General features: G+C 43.9%; 2 protein-coding genes across 6 annotated transcripts in view; both read left to right on the forward strand.

Moving 5' to 3' along the window:
- The first annotated feature begins 1013 nt into the window (after window positions 1-1013).
- grinab (glutamate receptor, ionotropic, N-methyl D-aspartate-associated protein 1b (glutamate binding)) lies at window positions 1014-14740 on the forward strand. 4 transcript variants are annotated; one of them, XR_005034753.1, is made up of 8 exons: window positions 1014-1277; window positions 8441-8947; window positions 9786-9901; window positions 10593-10793; window positions 11102-11230; window positions 13251-13394; window positions 13850-14303; window positions 14537-14740. XR_005034753.1 is itself a non-coding variant. In XM_036936473.1 (8 exons), the coding sequence occupies exons 3-8, from the start codon at window positions 8515-8517 to the stop codon at window positions 13997-13999; spliced, it is 1173 nt and encodes a 390-aa protein (XP_036792368.1). In that variant the 5' UTR covers window positions 1065-1277; window positions 2974-3146; window positions 8441-8514; the 3' UTR covers window positions 14000-14740. The 4 variants fall into 4 exon arrangements, 3 of the variants coding, with proteins under 3 accessions (XP_036792356.1, XP_036792375.1, XP_036792368.1); XM_036936473.1 differs by adding an exon at window positions 2974-3146 and having other exon boundaries at window positions 1065-1277; window positions 13850-14740; XM_036936461.1 differs by having other exon boundaries at window positions 13850-14740.
- Window positions 14741-16474: 1734 nt separating this feature from the next.
- Window positions 16475-17527, forward strand: part of LOC118937417 (speriolin-like protein) — a 4840-nt gene continuing 3787 nt past the window's right edge. Inside the window, exon 1 of one of the 2 annotated variants that reach the window (XM_036936501.1) lies at window positions 16475-16520. In XM_036936501.1, the coding sequence (XP_036792396.1) occupies window positions 16484-16520 (37 nt within the window). In that variant the 5' untranslated portion in view covers window positions 16475-16483. Of the gene's footprint in view, window positions 16521-16611; window positions 17010-17527 lie in introns of those variants that run through there. The other variant, XM_036936493.1, reaches the window with a different exon arrangement.

Here is a 17527-nt window from a genome sequence, read left to right on the forward strand (position 1 = left end):
CAAAAGCCCTCTCGTGTTTTGTAAACAAGACCCTTGAAAATGTCTTCATTTCTCCATTCTGATCCATGTGAGAAAGAGTTAGACTTGTTCGGTGTCCTTCAATTCAACTAAATGCTGAGCTTGTGGTCAGTTCATTGAATTAGTTGTGTTAATACTGGGCTAAAGCAATTAAGCCTGCACCCTGATGCCAAGACTGGACAGAGTTGTAGATGATTGAACAGAGTTGTAGGGGAGAGAGCTGAGGTCCGTCCGTGTGTGTGTGTGTGTGTGTGTGTGTGTGTGTGTGTGTGTGTGTGTGTGTGTGTGTGTGTGTGTGTGTGTGTGTGTGTGTGTGTGTGTGTGTGTGTTCAGATGTGACATGCTGACATCTAGTGGACTTTTGGGCTAGGCTGACTTTTACTTTAAAATAATAATAATAATAATTAACTGGGCACTAATTTATTCATCCTCATAAATAAACAAAAAAGCTATTATTGAAAGTACTTTTTGTTAAAGGCCCAGTGCAGTCAAAAACATGCTGTGAAATTGTGAAAATTATGATAATGCTCTTTTAGTGCAAGAGCTGTTTGAAAAGACCGCCTGAAATTTCAGCCTGTTGTTGTGGGATGGAGTTTTGGTCTGCCTGCTGACATCACCACATGGTACATTTGTTGACGTGATACATTTGTTGACCAATAGGAAAGAGAGTTCCAAACCTCTCTGCCAATAACAGATCGTTTTCAGTTTTCTCCTACCCACTCAGACCACTCCTAGACAGTCCAAGCAAAAATTGTTGTTTGAGGAATTTCTCTTCGCTAAGAAGCTATCTTTGTTTCTTTTTGACAATTTCAATAGAAAACAATCACAGTTAGGTACTTAATTGTTGGGGATAGATGATTTAATATAGAAAAACGGCCGTATTGGACCTTTAACGATCAAGTTATAATATTTACTCATCATTGGCCCTATGTTGACATGTGGTCGAGCCCCGCTGCCGCCAGATGGCGCTATTATTCCTCACGTCTTTTGTAATTGCCACGTAAGGAATAATCGCGCCATCTGATGGCAGCAGGGCTGAAACAGCGTGACACAGTTCATTCGAGAAATGACGTACCTCACAAGGGGCGCGCATGACCTTTTGGACTGAAATATGTAACGCAGGACTTAGCGGAACAAATATCGCCTACCGAAAAGGAAAGTAAGTTTCTTCTAGCTGTTCAGGTGACTATCTTTCAAACTGGGAGCAACTTGGAAAACGCTTACGGAAAACTGTCAAACTTCATCGACGGAGAATACCGGTAATATGATACTGAGTTGTTTGTTGCAGTGGGATTTTATATATAAATATATATATATTTTGTACAGCCTGTTATAGTTTTCCACTTCCATAAAACAACGTTTGTGTATGGCGCAGTAATAGTTATCCACAGCCGTAGTTTAGTCGACTAAACTGATCCTAGATCTGAGCTCATGAATCTTGTAACAATGAAATCTTGCCAGTGAAAGTTATTATTGGTAGAAGGATGCAATTGCGGCCCCCAATTAGGGGCGTTCCTGCATCTGCACATCTCTCTTAATATAATATACAAAAGTATGTGGACACCTCTTCAAATGAGTGGATTCGGTTTTTTCAGTCACAAACATTGCTGACGGGTGTATACAATCAAGCGCACAGCCATGCAATCTTCATAGACAAACATTGGCAGTAGATTTTTTAAATTTAACTAGGCAAGTCAGTTAAGAACAAATTCTAATTTACTATGACGGCCTACCGGGGAACAGTGGGTTAACTGTCTTGTTCAGGAGAAGAACTACAGATTTGTACCTTGTCAGCAAACTTTTGGTTACTGGCCCACCGCTCTAACCACTAGGCTACCTGCCGCCCCCATAGAAAGGCCTTACTGAACAGTTCAGTTACTTTCAACATGGCACTGTCATAGGATGCCACCTTTCCAACAAGTCAGTTCATCACATTTCTGCCCTGGTCAACTGTAAGTGCTGTTATTGTGAAGTGGAAACATCTAGGAGCAACAACGGCTGAGCCGTGAAGTGGTAGGACATAAAGACCACAGAATGGGACCGCCAAGTCGCAGCGTGTATAACATCTCTGTCCTCAGTTGCAACACTCACTAACGAGTTCCAAACTGCCTCTGGAAACAACATTAGCACAAGAACTGTTCGTCAGGAGTTTCATGAAATAGGTTTTTATGGCCGAGCAGCCAAACCTAAGATAAACATGCGCAATGTCAAGCGTCAGCTGGAGTGGTGTAAAGCTCGCTACAATTGGAAATGCATTTTCTGGGGTGATGAATCACACTTCACCATTTGCCAGTCCTACGGACAAATCTGGTGGATGCCAGGTGGATCTGGTTTGGTGGATGCCAGGAGAACGTTACTTGCCCGAATGCATAGTGCCAACTGTAAAGTTTGGTGGAGGAGGAATAATGGTCTGGGTCAGTTTTTCATGGTTCGGGCTAGGCCCCTTAGCTCCAGTGAAGGGAAATATTAACTCTACAGCATACAATGACATTCTAGACAAGTCTGTGCTTCCAACTTCGTGGCAACAGTTTGGGGAAGGCCCTTTCCTGTTTCAGCATGACAATGCCCAAGTGCATAAAAGTGAGGTCCATACAAAAAGGTTTTTGTTGATCGTTGTGGAAGAACTTGATAGGCCCGCAGAGCCCTGACCTCAACCCCATCGAACACCTTTAGGATGAATTGGAACGCCAACTGCGAGCCAGGCCTAATCGCCCAACATCAGTCCCGGACCTCACTAATGCTCTTGTGGCTGAATGGAAGCAAAACCCTGCAGCAATGTTCCAACATTTAGTGGAAAGCCTTCACAGAAGAGTGGAGGCTGTTATAGCCGCAATGGGGGACCAACTCCATATTAATGCCCATGATTTTTGGAATGAGATGTCAGACGAGCAGGTGTCCACATACTCTTGGTAATGTAGTGTACTTCTAATGTTTTTATTTTATTTTTTTAACTAGGACTCCGGTACAGAGGCGGGCGCTCCAGTACAGTAGTTAACAGTAACGCACCATAACGTTGGATGCCAAACGTTGATAAACCCCACAAAAGAGGCGGGTAGCAGAGACAAAGAGTGACAGTGTCCTTCATCCCGCCTGACCGGGACTGTTTTCCCGCAGTGCTGTTAACAACGGTGAGGGCAGGCGTTAGCGAAGCCGAAGGACACTGGGTTCTAGCTAGCTACCTAGGACTCCGGTACACATCAGGCGGGATAGGTAGCTAGCTAACGATAGCTAGGACTCCGGTACACATCAGGTGGGGGCGACACCCGTAGCTCGTAATGATACCGGAGCTCCGAGCCATGCGTTGAAATCGCTAAGCAGCTAACTTCGGAGCAGTGTGCGAAAGCATGTGTCACTATCATCAATGACGTCAGAAGCTTATTTTGATCATGTGCTTTTCCACACCATGTGTTGCAAAATGAGAGATCCCACTGATTTGGCCGTTGTCGCTGCTTTCAAACACTGACCTGGACACAGCACTTACAAATATAGTCAGGATTTGGACAAAAAGTTTCACCTGACTGGTAGTTTAGCAGGTAGCGTATGGAACATTCAGGGACGTGAGGGATCTGAAGTCGAAACCAGTTGAAGGAACACAATTTAGAAGGGGAAAAAAAGTGAAACCACACTTTCTGTCTGCTCAGTTCAAATAAATTGTTTTATTTAGTACAATATAATCTTCTGTATTCAGAATCCTAAATAATGCCACAGATTCTGTTTGTTTTTTAAAATGTATTTTTAACAGCTGATGTTACTAATGTGCATTGTGAACAGACAATGAAGCTCCCAGTAATTTACCCTTTTTCGGCACAATTTGGTGAAAGCGGCGAAGCCGTTATCCAGCTAACTAGGATAATGTTACCTGCACAGATGGAACCAGGGTTGCTAGATCTAACTCAAATGTAAAGACCAATGACACATGAAAACCTGCGCAGATGGAACCAGGGTTGCTAGATCTAACTCAAATGTAAAGACCAATGACCCATGAAAACCTGCGCAGATGGAACCAGGGTTGCTAGATCTAACTCAAATGTAAAGACCAATGACCCATGAAAACCTGCGCAGATGGAACCAGGGTTGCTAGATCTAACTCAAATGTAAAGACCAATGACACATGAAAACCTGCACAGATGGAACCAGGGTTGCCAGATCTAGCTCAAATGTAAAGACCAATGACCCATGAAAACCTGCGCAGATGGAACCAGGGTTGCTAGATCTAACTCAAATGTATCGACCCATGACCCATGAAAACCTGCGCAGATGGAACCAGGGTTGCTAGATCTAACTCAAATGTATCGACCAATGACCCATGAAAACCTGCACAGATGGAACCAGGGTTGCCAGATGTAGCTCAAATGTACTGACCAATGACCCATGAAAACCTGCACAGATGGAACCAGGGTTGCCAGATGTAGCTCAAATGTACTGACCAATGACCCATGAAAACCTGCCCAAAGGGCTGAACTAGACCCCAATAAATGTTGCAGCAAGAGAGAAGTTGCCACATTTATCCAATAAATCCTTTTCCTATAAAGTTATTAAGCAAATTAAGGAATATCATTTTAACTGACAGGCTAAGAAGCAAACTATGGTTTTCCATCAAAATAATAATTATTGCGAGTTTAAGAATATGTCACGAGATAAGATAAATTGCCCTTATTAAACTCCCCAGATCATTTTCATCAGTGGATGTCAATTTAACTTGTTTAGAGTGCTATGCTTAAGCAATAAGGCACGATGAGGTGTGGTATATGGACTGTACTTAGGACACAGCCTTTAGCAGTGGTATATTGGCCTTATACCACAAACCCCCTGACATGCCTTAATGCTATTATAAACTGGTTACCAACATAATTAGAACAGTAAAACGTTTTTGTCATTCCCGTGGTACACGTCTGATATACCATGGCTTTCGACCAATCACTATTCAGGGCTCAAACCACCCAGTTAATAATTGTAAATATAACCTGGGTGGTTTGAGCCTTGAATGCTGATTGGCTGACAGCCGTGGTATATCAGACTGTATACCATGGGTATGACAAAACATTTATTTTTACTGCTCTAATTACGTTGGGAACCAGTTTATAATAGTTTATAATAACCAGTTTATACTGGTAACTAGTTTATAATAGTTTATAATAACCAGTTTAAACTGGTAACTAGTTTATAATAGTTTATAATAACCAGTTTATAATAGTTTATAATAACCAGTTTATAATAGTTTATAATAACCAGTTTATAATAGTTTATAATAACCAGTTTATAATAGCCTCTGGGTTTTGTGATATATGGCCAATATACCACGGCTACGGGCTGTATCCAGGCACTCCGCGTTGCGTCATGCATAAGAACAGCCCTTAGCCGTGGTATATTGTCCATATACCACACCCCCTTGTGCCTTATTTCTTAAATATATCCTGTTTGCGCATGTGGATAACTATATAGATACATCCAACAGGAGAGTTTGAGTGATGAGTATTGGATCTCAATCTCTGTGCTAGAAACACTTGGATTATCTTCTACAAATGAATGTTAGGCAATTTTCTGGCAATTGTGCAGTTATTATGTGCCGGATGTGAAGACTACAAACTGTTATTATGAATGGCCTATTTTTGAGATTGACTTGTTATTTCAAGAACTGAGCAAGAGTAGAAACCCTTCGCTTGATATGGTTATCCATAAGAAAGGTGACATTAGAATGCAGTTTATTTTAAACCACCTCTGAGCAGATGTATCTAAAGAGCTCTCGTGTGCCTAAAGTCATTTTCCAATGCTTTGTCGCCGTTATATCAGTTCTAGTGTGTTTAATGATTTATGGGAAAAGGGTGCCTCCATAATGACCAGTCTAAATAGACTTGGTAAAAAGTTGTCACGACGTGCTTGTGTGCTGCTCCGTCTCCGTGTCTCTGCTGCCGGACTCTCTCAACCAGCGCTCTCCACGTACACACACTCTCAACCAGCGCTCTCCACGTACACACACTCTCAACCAGCGCTCTCCACGTACACACACTCTCAACCAGCGCTCTCCACGTACACACACTCTCAACCAGCGCTCTCCACGTACACACACCCCTCCGGTCCTCTCACTCACTCACTCACTCACTCACTCACTCAACTCACTCAACTCACTCAACCAGCGCTCTCCACGTACACACACTCTCAACCAGCGCTCTCCACGTACACACACCCCTCCGGTCCACTCACTCACTCACTCACTCAACTCACTCAACTCACTCACTCACTCACTCACTCAACTCACTCAACTCACTAAACTCACTCACTCACTCAACTCACTCAACTCACTCAACTCACTCACTCACTCACAGCCTTCTCACTGCCTGATAGTTTGCGGCAGCAGGTCACAGTGAAATATATTTGTATAAGAGATATGCCATGGCGGCCGCAATGCGATTTAGAAGTATCCCAAAAACCCTCCACCCGCGACCAATACATTTTCACATCGTTTTCAAAGTAGCCCAATTTTGCAGGAAAATGTCAAACATGGCAACCATGGATGGAACAATAAATCAGATAGTTGACAGGATGTATAGATATGAAGCATCCGGTTGGTGTTTACCTTCACTGAGAGGAAGCCCTGTGGCCAGAAGTGGCTCTTGGCTCTGCACAACTCCTTGCCTGTTCTGCCCACTATGGTTCATTTGGAAACGACAGGCTCTGATCTGTCTTGGGTTAGTTATCACATTATTTGATACCGGCAGACAGTGCCCTTGGCCCCTGAAAAACTCTGACTCTGACTCTTTTGACCCACATTGGAATCGCATTGACAATCAATCAGGGGAAATCCAGAATATCAAGTGTCACACAATAATTAAGATGGCATGCTCGAGGGGGGGGAGTTTATACAGGAACCAATGGCATGCTCGAGGGGGGGGCGTATATGCAGGAACCAATGGAATGCTCGAGGGGGGGGGGGGGGGTGTTTATGCAGGAACCAATGGAATGCTTGAGGGGGGGGAGTTTATGCAGGAACCAATGGAATGCTCGAGGGGGGGGGGGGGCGTATATGCAGGAACCAATGGAATGCTCGAGGGGGGGGGGGGGGCGTATATGCAGGAACCAATGGAATGCTCGAGGGGGGGGGGGGGGGCGTTTATGCAGGAACCAATGGAATGCTCGAGGGGGGGGGGCGTTTATACAGGAACCAATGAAATGCTCGAGGGGAGGGCGTTCACATGCAGGAACCAATGGAATGCTCGAGGGGATGGCGTTCACATGCAGGAATGCCCCCAAATTGCAGGCCGCAATCACACACTGTTGGACAGTTCTTGTGAACAGTCTAGATAAGAGCGGGACGGGGAGGGACACCTTAAAGTTGTACCACTGCCCCACTCGCTTCCCGTAACCATAGTTCATTTTTAGTTACGGATCAACAGTCACAGGTTATTTTTGGTTATATTATTTTGAGCTCTTACATTGTAATGAATAGCACACTGCTGTTTGCTTATCATTGTTCTAATCTAGATAGTTTGCTGAATCATGGCTCCCTCCCTCCCTCCCTCCCTCCCTCCCTCCCTCCCTCCCTCCCTCCCTCCCTCCCTCCCTCCTTCCCTCCCTCCCTCCCTTCCTCCCTCCCTCCCTCCCTCCCTCCCTCCCTCCCTCCCTCCTTCCTTCCCTCCCTCCCTCGTGATGCACAGTTATTACAGGGTGGATAGAGTGTTCCCTGCTCCAGTATCTGTGCATTAGAGATGCCTCTAAACTGATTCAAACTCCCATTAGGCAGCTCTGCAAGCGAGTTTACCAAATAGGGAGTTTAGCTCAGCAGCTGTGTTCATTTCCTGCCGTTACGGCCTGTATGTACTTCCAGAAAGGTCTAAATACAAGCAACCAAAAACAGGTCATTTTCAGCACCTCCAATGTATTGAGATGTTGTGTACTTTCTGTTTGTGGCGGTGTGAGTGCCGAATATGCATTTATTTTCCTTTGCTTGTAAATTTTTATTTCTACCTTTTTTGAAGTACAGACCGGCCATAACGGGAGTACATTATGATATTTGGTGAGTAAGGAACATATCTTGACATAATGCTTGCAGAGCTGTCTAATGGGAGTTTGAATATGAGCTTCCTGGGCGTTAGAGAGGAGAACCATCATACTCATTGTCGACATCTCTAATGCACAGATACTGGGGCAGGTATCCCCTAGGGATACCAGGATGGACTTTGGTCTCCTTTTAAAACCCCTTTTTAGATTAGATGATGTACTCTTAAAACCTTTACCATCCTAACCTACTGCGATACCTACTAGGATCCTAACCACCCACCTGACTAGGTGAAAAATCGATGTGCCCTTGAGCAAGGCACTTAACCCTAATTGCTCCTGTAAATTGCTCTGGATAAGAGCTTCTGCTAAATGACTAAAATGTCAAAAGTAACCTTTGTCATTCGTCATCGTGTGTCTCTGTCTCTAGTGCCCTGTTTCTACAGTCCAGACCAGATCAACACTTCTTGAACCCCTGTCCCAGTGAGAGGAACAGACCTAGTGATGTCCCAACCTGACAGGAATATCTATTCTTCATTGGAGGGGGGCATCCAGCCCCCAAATGTAGGCTTTGGGCAGCCAAGCCCACCAGGATATGGGATGACCTTACCCAACACGCAGGGAATGTCGAACCCATTTGGGGGGCCAGGGCCTGCTCCAGGGGGGATGCCCTTCCCCACGCCTGGGGCATTTGGTCAGCCCATGTACTCCCAGGGTCAGGGGAACCCAGGATATGGGATGACCTTACCCAACACGCAGGGAATGTCGAACCCATTTGGGGGGCCAGGAACTTCTCCAGGGGGGATGCCCTTCCCCACGCCTGGGGCATTTGGTCAGCCCATGTACTCCCAGGGTCAGGGGAACCCAGGATATGGCACTGCACCTTACGCTCCCATGCCTGGGGCCTACGGTCAGGGCTTTGACAACCCAAATCATGGTGAGTACTTCAAGTGTTAAAGGGATAGTTCACTCAAACTATCTTTTAGTATTTTGTTCATTAGTCCACAAAATGATGCATGACAGCAGTGACGTTTTCAAGATGGAGCACTTTTAGTACGAAGCAAAAACGATTCATTAATAGATAGAAAGGGGCATTGGAAGTGTTTGTGGTCTGATGTATGTTATCATTCATTGATAGATAGAAAGGGACATTGGAAGTGTTTGTGGTCTGATGTGTGTTATCATTCATTGATAGATAGAAAGGGGCATTAGAAGTGTTTGTGGTCTGATGTATGTTATCATTCATTGATAGATAGAAAGGGGCATTGGAAGTGTTTGTAGTCTGATGTGTGTTATCATTCATTGATAGATAGAAAGGGGCATTAGAAGTGTTTGTGGTCTGATGTGTGTTATCATTCATTGATAGATAGAAAGGGGCATTAGAAGTGTTTGTGGTCTGATGTGTGTTATCATTCATTGATAGATAGAAAGGGGCATTGGAAGTGTTTGTAGTCTGATGTGTGTTATCATTCATTAATAGATAGAAAGGGGCATTAGAAGTGTTTGTGGTCTGATGTATGTTATCATTCATTGATAGATAGAAAGGGGCATTAGAAGTGTTTGTGGTCTGATGTATGTTATCATTCATTGATAGATAGAAAGGGGCATTAGAAGTGTTTGTGGTCTGATGTGTGTTATCATTCATTAATAGATAGAAAGGGGCATTGGAAGTGTTTGTAGTCTGATGTATGTTATCATTCATTGATAGATAGAAAGGGTCATTGGAAGTGTTTGTAGTCTGATGTGCATTGCATTGAGTCTGTCTTTTCTCCCAGACCCAAACACTGGTTACCACAGCGATGATCAACCCCCAGCCTTTAGTGACAATAGTTCCTTCTCTCTTGGCTCTGGACTGGACGACAAGACCATAAGACGAGCCTTCATCCGGAAAGTAAGGGACAACCTGGACGGCAAGAGGCTCCAAATCAGGACCTCAAGCAAACTTGAACTAAAGATAAAATATTAACTTAAGATAAAATGGTTGTACATGCATCTGTATAGCCATCATAATAATCAGATATAATGGTTGTACATGCATCTGTATAGCCATCATAATAATCAGACAAAATGGTTGTACATGCATCTGTATAGCCATCATAATAATCAGATATAATGGTTGTACATGCATCTGTATAGCCATCATAATAATCAGATATAATGGTTGTACATGCATCTGTATAGCCATCATAATAATCAGATATAATGGTTGTACATGCATCTGTATAGCCATCATAATAATCAGATATAATGGTTGTACATGCATCTGTATAGCCATCATAATAATCAGATATAATGGTTGTACATGCATCTGTATAGCCATCATAATAATCAGATATAATGGTTGTACATGCATCTGTATAGCCATCATAATAATCAGATATAATGGTTGTACATGCATCTGTATAGCCATCATAATAATCATATATAATGTTTGTACATGCATCTGTATAGCCATCATAATAATCAGACAAAATGTCTTCAAACCGTTTTTTAAAGAACAATCCCCAGAGTCCACGTAGTTGGAATTCTAGTAGTGAATATATCCTGTATCTAATAGTCTCTGTCTCCTTGTCCACCTACAGGTCTTCATGGTGTTGACCGTCCAGCTGATGGTAACATTCTCCTTCGTGGCTGTCTTCACCTTTGTGGAGGAAATCAAAGTGTTCGTCAGGGCCAACACGTGGACCTACTGGGTGTCCTATGGCATCTTCTTCGTCTCTCTCATCACCATCAGCTGCTGTGGAGAGTTTCGCCGCAAACATCCATGGAACCTGATTGCACTCGTAAGTTAATAAGACCTGTCTCATTTCAATGGCCCTTATTACCATTCTATAATGATATACTTTATGGGCCTGTTTTCTAAACTCAGATTAAGCCTTTACCTGGACTAAAAGCATGCTTAATGATGAATAGTATGCGTAGCTATACTTTATTGGCCGGTTCTGTACATTTATCTAATTGAAGAAGAAAAATGATGTCTTATTCACTATAAGTGTGCGTTGATATGTGCACTTCTACATAGAAAGTTGCATAAGTATTGTTGAAGTTGTAAAAGAGGTTGTATGACTCTCCTTGCCTCTGGTGTTTCCAGTCCATCCTGACCCTGGCTATGTCCTACATGGTGGGGATGATAGCTAGTTTCTACGACACTGACTCAGTCATCATGGCCGTGGGCATCACTGCTGTTGTCTGCTTCACCGTGGTTATCTTCTCTCTCCAGGTCTGTATCCATCTTTCTCTCTCTGTCTCTCTCCGTCTATCTCTCTCTCCCTCCCTCCCCCCCCCTCTCCCTCTATCTCTCTCTCTCTCCCTCCCTCCCTCCCTCTCTCTCTCTCTCTCTCTCTCTCTCTCTCTCTCTCTCTCTCTCTCTCTCTCTCTCTCTCTCTCTCTCTCTCTCTCTCTCTCTCTCTCTCCCTCTATCTCTCTCCCTCCCCCTCTCTCTCTCCCTCCCTACCCCCCTCTCTCTCTCTATCTCTCTCTCTCTCTCTCTCTCCCTCTATCTCTCTCTCCCTCCCCCTCTCTCTCTCTCTCTCTCCCTCTATCTCTCTCTCTCCCTCTCTCTCTCTCCCTCTCTCTCTCTCCCTCTATCTCTCTCTCTCTCTCTCTCTCTCTCTCTCTCTCTCTCTCTCTCTCTCTCTCCCTCTATCTCTCTCTCCCTCCCCCTCTCTCTCTCTCTCTCCCTCTATCTCTTCCCCCCCCCCCTCTATCTCTCTCTCCCTCCCTCTCGCTCTCTCTCTCTCTCTCTCGCTCTCTCTCCCCCCCCCCTCTCTCTCTCTCTCTCTCTCTCTCTCCCTCTCTCTCTCTCCCTCTCTCTCTCTCCCTCTCTCTCTCTCCCTCTCTCTCTCGCACTCTCTCTCTCACTCTCTCTCTCTCTCTCTATCTCTTCTCTCAGTTCAACATGTCATAGGGTTATCAGGGTTGGGGGTGTATTCCAGTCAGTGGCAGAATTAATGGTAGACTAAGAAAAATGACATTGCCATGAGCGAGATGCAAGACTTCGCTCCCACAGTATCTGTGTATGGGTATGGGTTCACTTCACACTGTTAGAGCGTGGTAGGTACGGGACCAAAACAGAGGGGGAGTTGAGCCTCACTCTTCGACGCTCTTAGTTGGGGAAATGTATGAATTATACTGTTTACTTTGTGCACCTACGTCATATCGCTGAGTGTACCTTTCAACAGCATTTCTATGGAATCAAATGTAACAGGAATTGAACTGGAATTGACCCTGACCCTGCCATCATAGATTCTGGCCCTGTTCAGTGAGGCTAGTGATGGTACTGACCCTACCCTGTTCAGTGATGGTACTGACCCTGCCCCGTTCAGTGAGGCTAGTGATGGTACTGTCCCTGCCCTGTTTAGTGAGGCTAGTGATGGTACTGACCCTGTTTAGTGAGGCAAGTGATGGTACTGTCCCTGTTTAGTGAGGCTAGTGATGGTACTGTCCCTGTTTAGTGAGGCTAGTGATGGTACTGACCCTGTTTAGTGAGGCTAGTGATGGTACTGTCCCTGCCCCGTTCAGTGAGGCTAGTGATGGTATTGACCCTGCCCTGTTTAGTGAGGCTAGTGATGGTACTGTCCCTGCCCTGTTTAGTGAGGCTAGTGATGGTACTGTCCCTGCCCTGTTCGGTGAGGCTAGGGATGGTACTGACCCTGCCCCGTTCAGTGAGGCTAGTGATGGTATTGACCCTGCCCTGTTTAGTGAGGCTAGTGATGGTACTGTCCCTGCCCTGTTTAGTGAGGCTAGTGATGGTACTGTCCCTGCCCTGTTCAGTGAGGCTAGGGATGGTATTGACCCTGCCCTGTTTAGTGAGGCTAGTGATGGTACTGTCCCTGTTTAGTGAGGCTAGTGATGGTATTGACCCTGCCCTGTTTAGTGAGGCTAGTGATGGTACTGTCCCTGTTTAGTGAGGCTAGTGATGGTACTGTCCCTGTTTAGTGAGGCTAGTGATGGTATTGACCCTGCCCTGTTTAGTGAGGCTAGTGATGGTACTGTCCCTGTTTAGTGAGGCTAGTGATGGTACTGTCCCTGTTTAGTGAGGCTAGTGATGGTACTGTCCCTGTTTAGTGAGGCTAGTGATGGTACTGTCCCTGTTTAGTGAGGCTAGTGATGGTACTGTCCCTGTTTAGTGAGGCTAGTGATTTTATTATTGTTTGACAGTAAATGAGATTCACCTCATTGGCTAATCACTAATATGTCCCTTTGCCATTCTTCCTGACCCAACCTCCGACCCCATACAGACCAAGTATGACTTCACTTCCTGTCACGGTGTGCTGTTGGTCTGTCTGATTGTCCTGTTCCTCTTCGGCTTCCTCTGCATCTTCATCCGCAACAAGATCCTGGAACTGGTCTATGCCTCGCTGGGCGCTCTACTCTTCACATGTGTAAGTTCTTGTCACAAATGCCACCCTATTTTCTTTATAGTGCACTACTTTTGACCATCGTAGTGCACTATTTAGGGAAGGGTGCTATTAGGGATGCATACTAAAATCTCTTTCTTTGGTAATGATCTTGATTATCATAGGTGGTGTCTCTTCCTGTAGAAACTATACTAGCGGTGGTAGTAGGGCAACGATTTAAGTATTCATGCAAGTGCTTTGATTGATGGGCCCTGGCCAAAATAATGCAACATATAGGGAACAGGGGGCCATTTTGTACACAGACTTAGTCATCATTTTGCATGTGTTGTCAGACCAAATCAAGACCTTATCTCACTGCACATGTCTTGCTAAATAGAATGAGTAGAATGCTAATTCTAATTGTGATAATAGAATGAGTAGAATGCTAATTGTAATTGTGATAATAGAATGATCATTGTTTTGAATGTGATTGATTCCAGTTCTTGGCTGTGGACACTCAGCTGCTGCTTGGCAACAAGGAGAATGCCCTGAGTCCAGAGGACTATGTTTTTGCTGCTCTCTCCCTGTACACTGACATCATCAACATCTTCCTCTACATCCTGTCTATCGTTGGAAGAGCACGGAACTGAGATATTCCTCTAAAGGAACCATTGAAGGATGAAGGAGTCTTTTTACAGGAGTTACCAATCTGTTCCCATATCTAGTACAACACCTGCTACACGTTGTTTTACGTGCCTATGTCTCAGGTGAACACTGCTGTCGCCTGTCGTTCTAAACGTGGTTCCCTCTGTGCTTTTAGAGCAGTGGTTCCCAAACTGTGCCCCCCCCTAGCGAACTCAGTCCGGCGTTGAACTTACTCTTGAAAGTTGTAATAGTAGAATGCACAAGGTGACATTTGTAAATTGGGTGGTGCATCATCAGTTCCTCTTGTCAGTCATTACGTACCATGTTTGGGTAACCCTGATCTAGCAGATGCTCTTATCCAGAGAAATGTATTTTTCTATTGTCTTACTATTTTTCTTTGCTAATTTTCGTACTTTTTAACTCTGCATTGTTGGGAAAAGACTCGTAAATAAGTCTACACCTGTTATATTACTGTTACAAAACATTTGATTTGACTTAGTCCGTTCATTCAACTTGGGTAACTAAACAACCACACATCACAGTCATAGCAAGTAACCCTGCTTGATAGTACTCCCTCATGTTCATTGTGCTCATTTTTACCACAATCCAGACTGGTTTAAATTGTGTAGTGTGAATAATGAATCATATTTGAATTCAATTTGTTTTGTGATATTTCTGATGTTTGTGAGTCTTTGCAGCTGTATTTGTTGATATTTATTCAATTAAAACTGAATTGTGATCTCTTCTTTTTTCTTGTTTTATCAGTGCTGATGGTTACTGGATGCTGTTAAATTGTTTCTAATAGTGTATGAATCATGATTATGCACTTTGTAATATGATAAAAAAATTTCTAAGCCAAAAGCATGAATGTCAGTTTGTTAATTATATTTTTCCAGACATTTGTGCCTAGTTTTCAGGTTTTCAGTCTGGAGAGAAATGGTGTGAGAAATGATTTCCCCTGATGCAACGCAAATGTTGAGCGTCAATAATTTATTTGTATTTTATTTATTTCACCTTTATTTAACCAGGTAGGCTAGTTGAGAACACCTTTATTTAACCAGGTAGGCTAGTTGAGAACACCTTTATTTAACCAGGTAGTCTAGTTGAGAACACCTTTATTTAACCAGGTAGGCTAGTTGAGAACACCTTTATTTAACCAGGTAGGCTAGTTGAGAACAAGTTCTCATTTGCAACTGCGACCTGGCCAAGATAAAGCAAAGCAGTTTGACAGATACAACGACACAGAGTTACACAGGGAGTAAAACAAACATACAGTCAATAATACAGTAGAAACAAGTCTATATACGATGTGAGCAAATGAGGTGAGATAAGGGAGGTAAAGGCAAAAAGGCCATGGTGGCAAAGTAAATACAATATAGCAAGTAAAACACTGGAATGGTAGATTTGCAATGGGAGAATGTGAAAAGTAGAAATAAAAATAATGGGGTGCAAAGGAGCAAAATAAATAAATAAATTAAATACAGTAGGGAAAGAGGTAGTTGTTTGGGCTAAATTATAGGTGGACTATGTACAGGTGCAGTAATCTGTGAGCTGCTCTGACAGTTGGTGCTTAAAGCTAGTGAGGGAGATAAGTGTTTCCAGTTTCAGAGATTTTTGTAGTTCGTTCCAGTCATTGGCAGCAGAGAACTGGAAGGAGAGGCGGCCAAAGAAATAATTGGTTTTGGGGGTGACTAGAGAGATATACCTGCTGGAGCGTGTGCTGCAGGTGGGAGATGCAATGGTGACCAGCGAGCTGAGATAAGTGGGGACTTTACCTAGCAGGGTCTTGTAGATGACATGGAGCCAGTGGGTTTGGTGACGAGTATGAAGCGAGGGCCAGCCAACGAGAGTGTACAGGTCGCAATGGTGGGTAGTATATGGGGCTTTGGTGACAAAACGGATTGCACTGTGATAGACTGCATCCAATTTGTTGAGTAGGGTATTGGAGGCTATTTTGTAAATGACATCGCCAAAGTCGAAGATTGGTAGGATGGTCAGTTTTACATGCATTTAGTTTTACTTGTATTTAAGAGCAATTGGAGGCCACGGAAGGAGAGTTGTATGGCATTGAAGCTTGCCTGGAGGGTTGTTAACACAGTGTCCAAAGAAGGGCCAGAAGTATACAGAATGGTGTCGTCTGCGTAGAGGTGGATCAGAGACTCACCAGCAGCAAGAGCGACCTCATTGATGTATACAGAGAAGAGAGTCGGTCCAAGAATTGAATCCTGTGGCACCCCCATAGAGACTGCCAGAGGTCCGGACAGCAGACCCTCCGATTTGACACACTGAACTCTATCAGAGAAGTAGTTGGTGAACCAGGCAAGGCAATCATTTGAGAAACCAAGGCTGTCGAGTCTGCCGATGAGGATGTGGTGATTGACAGAGTCGAAAGCCTTGGCCAGATCAATGAATACGGCTGCACAGTAATGTTTCTTATCGATGGCGGTTAAGATATTATTTAGGACCTTGAGCGTGGCTGAGGTGCACCCATGACCAGCTCTGAAACCAGATTGCATAGCAGAGAAGGTATGGTGAGATTCGAAATGTTCGGTAATCTGTTTGTTGACTTGGCTTTCGAAGACCTTAGAAAGGCATGGTAGGATAGAATGACGTATAGCCTATCTGTTTAGACATCATAAAGGAGATTCTATAATTATGTTCGATGTGTAATTATGACACCGGTGTCAAGTTAAATCGAACGTTCTGACACCCTATTATGATGCTATTTATAACCTATTTCATTTGAGGATTTGATTTATAAGACAGGCGGAAAGGGTCCACAAACGTGTCTCAATTGTCTGAACGCCTGAAGTAGGCGCTTGGAGTCGGAGAAGTGTTTCTGGGTGGATATGGATACAGAGGGGGGCGGTGCGTCATTGCGCTTGGAGAATGAGAAACTGCGGTACGAGAATGACGACCTGAAAATAATGCTTGGCCTAATGAAGGAAAACTTTGATCTTAAGTCCAAACTGCAAACCTCCGCTCTAACCAGCGATACTCTCAGGGAATCGACAGGTAACTGTTCAAGTATGGTTTACGCATTGCAATATCCATCTATGTGGGTGATGGTGGTGCGTGTGCCGCTCTTTGTCACTAGAGGACGTCCAAGACATGTGACACGTCCGGACCGTTAGAATTAATAAACAGGGTTGGAAAAGCTGAAGAATTGGATTTACACTTTACGGCGTGAAATGAAATGTAATTAATCTCAACCCTTTTTACATAAAGACATCTCATAGTGATGTAAAGCAACAACAAAAAACAAACCATTTAAAAAGAGACATTAAGTTCATGAGTTGATCTAAGGACAAGAGACTGAAGGTTGAGAACGTTCATGGTTCCATTGTTTAGACGCCTGGATAGATATTTTACCTATCGACTAACCAAATCATATGTTATAGCAATCTGTCAGTCGATGACGTGCACGCAGCCATTGGTTGATGCATGCGAGGTCTCAGCAACCCATGGCTTGAGTGAGATCGATCAGCAGAGGGAGGATGTAGTCAAAGGGGAAGGCATCTACATATATTTGC

This window comes from Oncorhynchus mykiss, chromosome 2, assembly GCF_013265735.2.
Source record: "Oncorhynchus mykiss isolate Arlee chromosome 2, USDA_OmykA_1.1, whole genome shotgun sequence".
Classification (NCBI taxonomy): domain Eukaryota; kingdom Metazoa; phylum Chordata; class Actinopteri; order Salmoniformes; family Salmonidae; genus Oncorhynchus; species Oncorhynchus mykiss.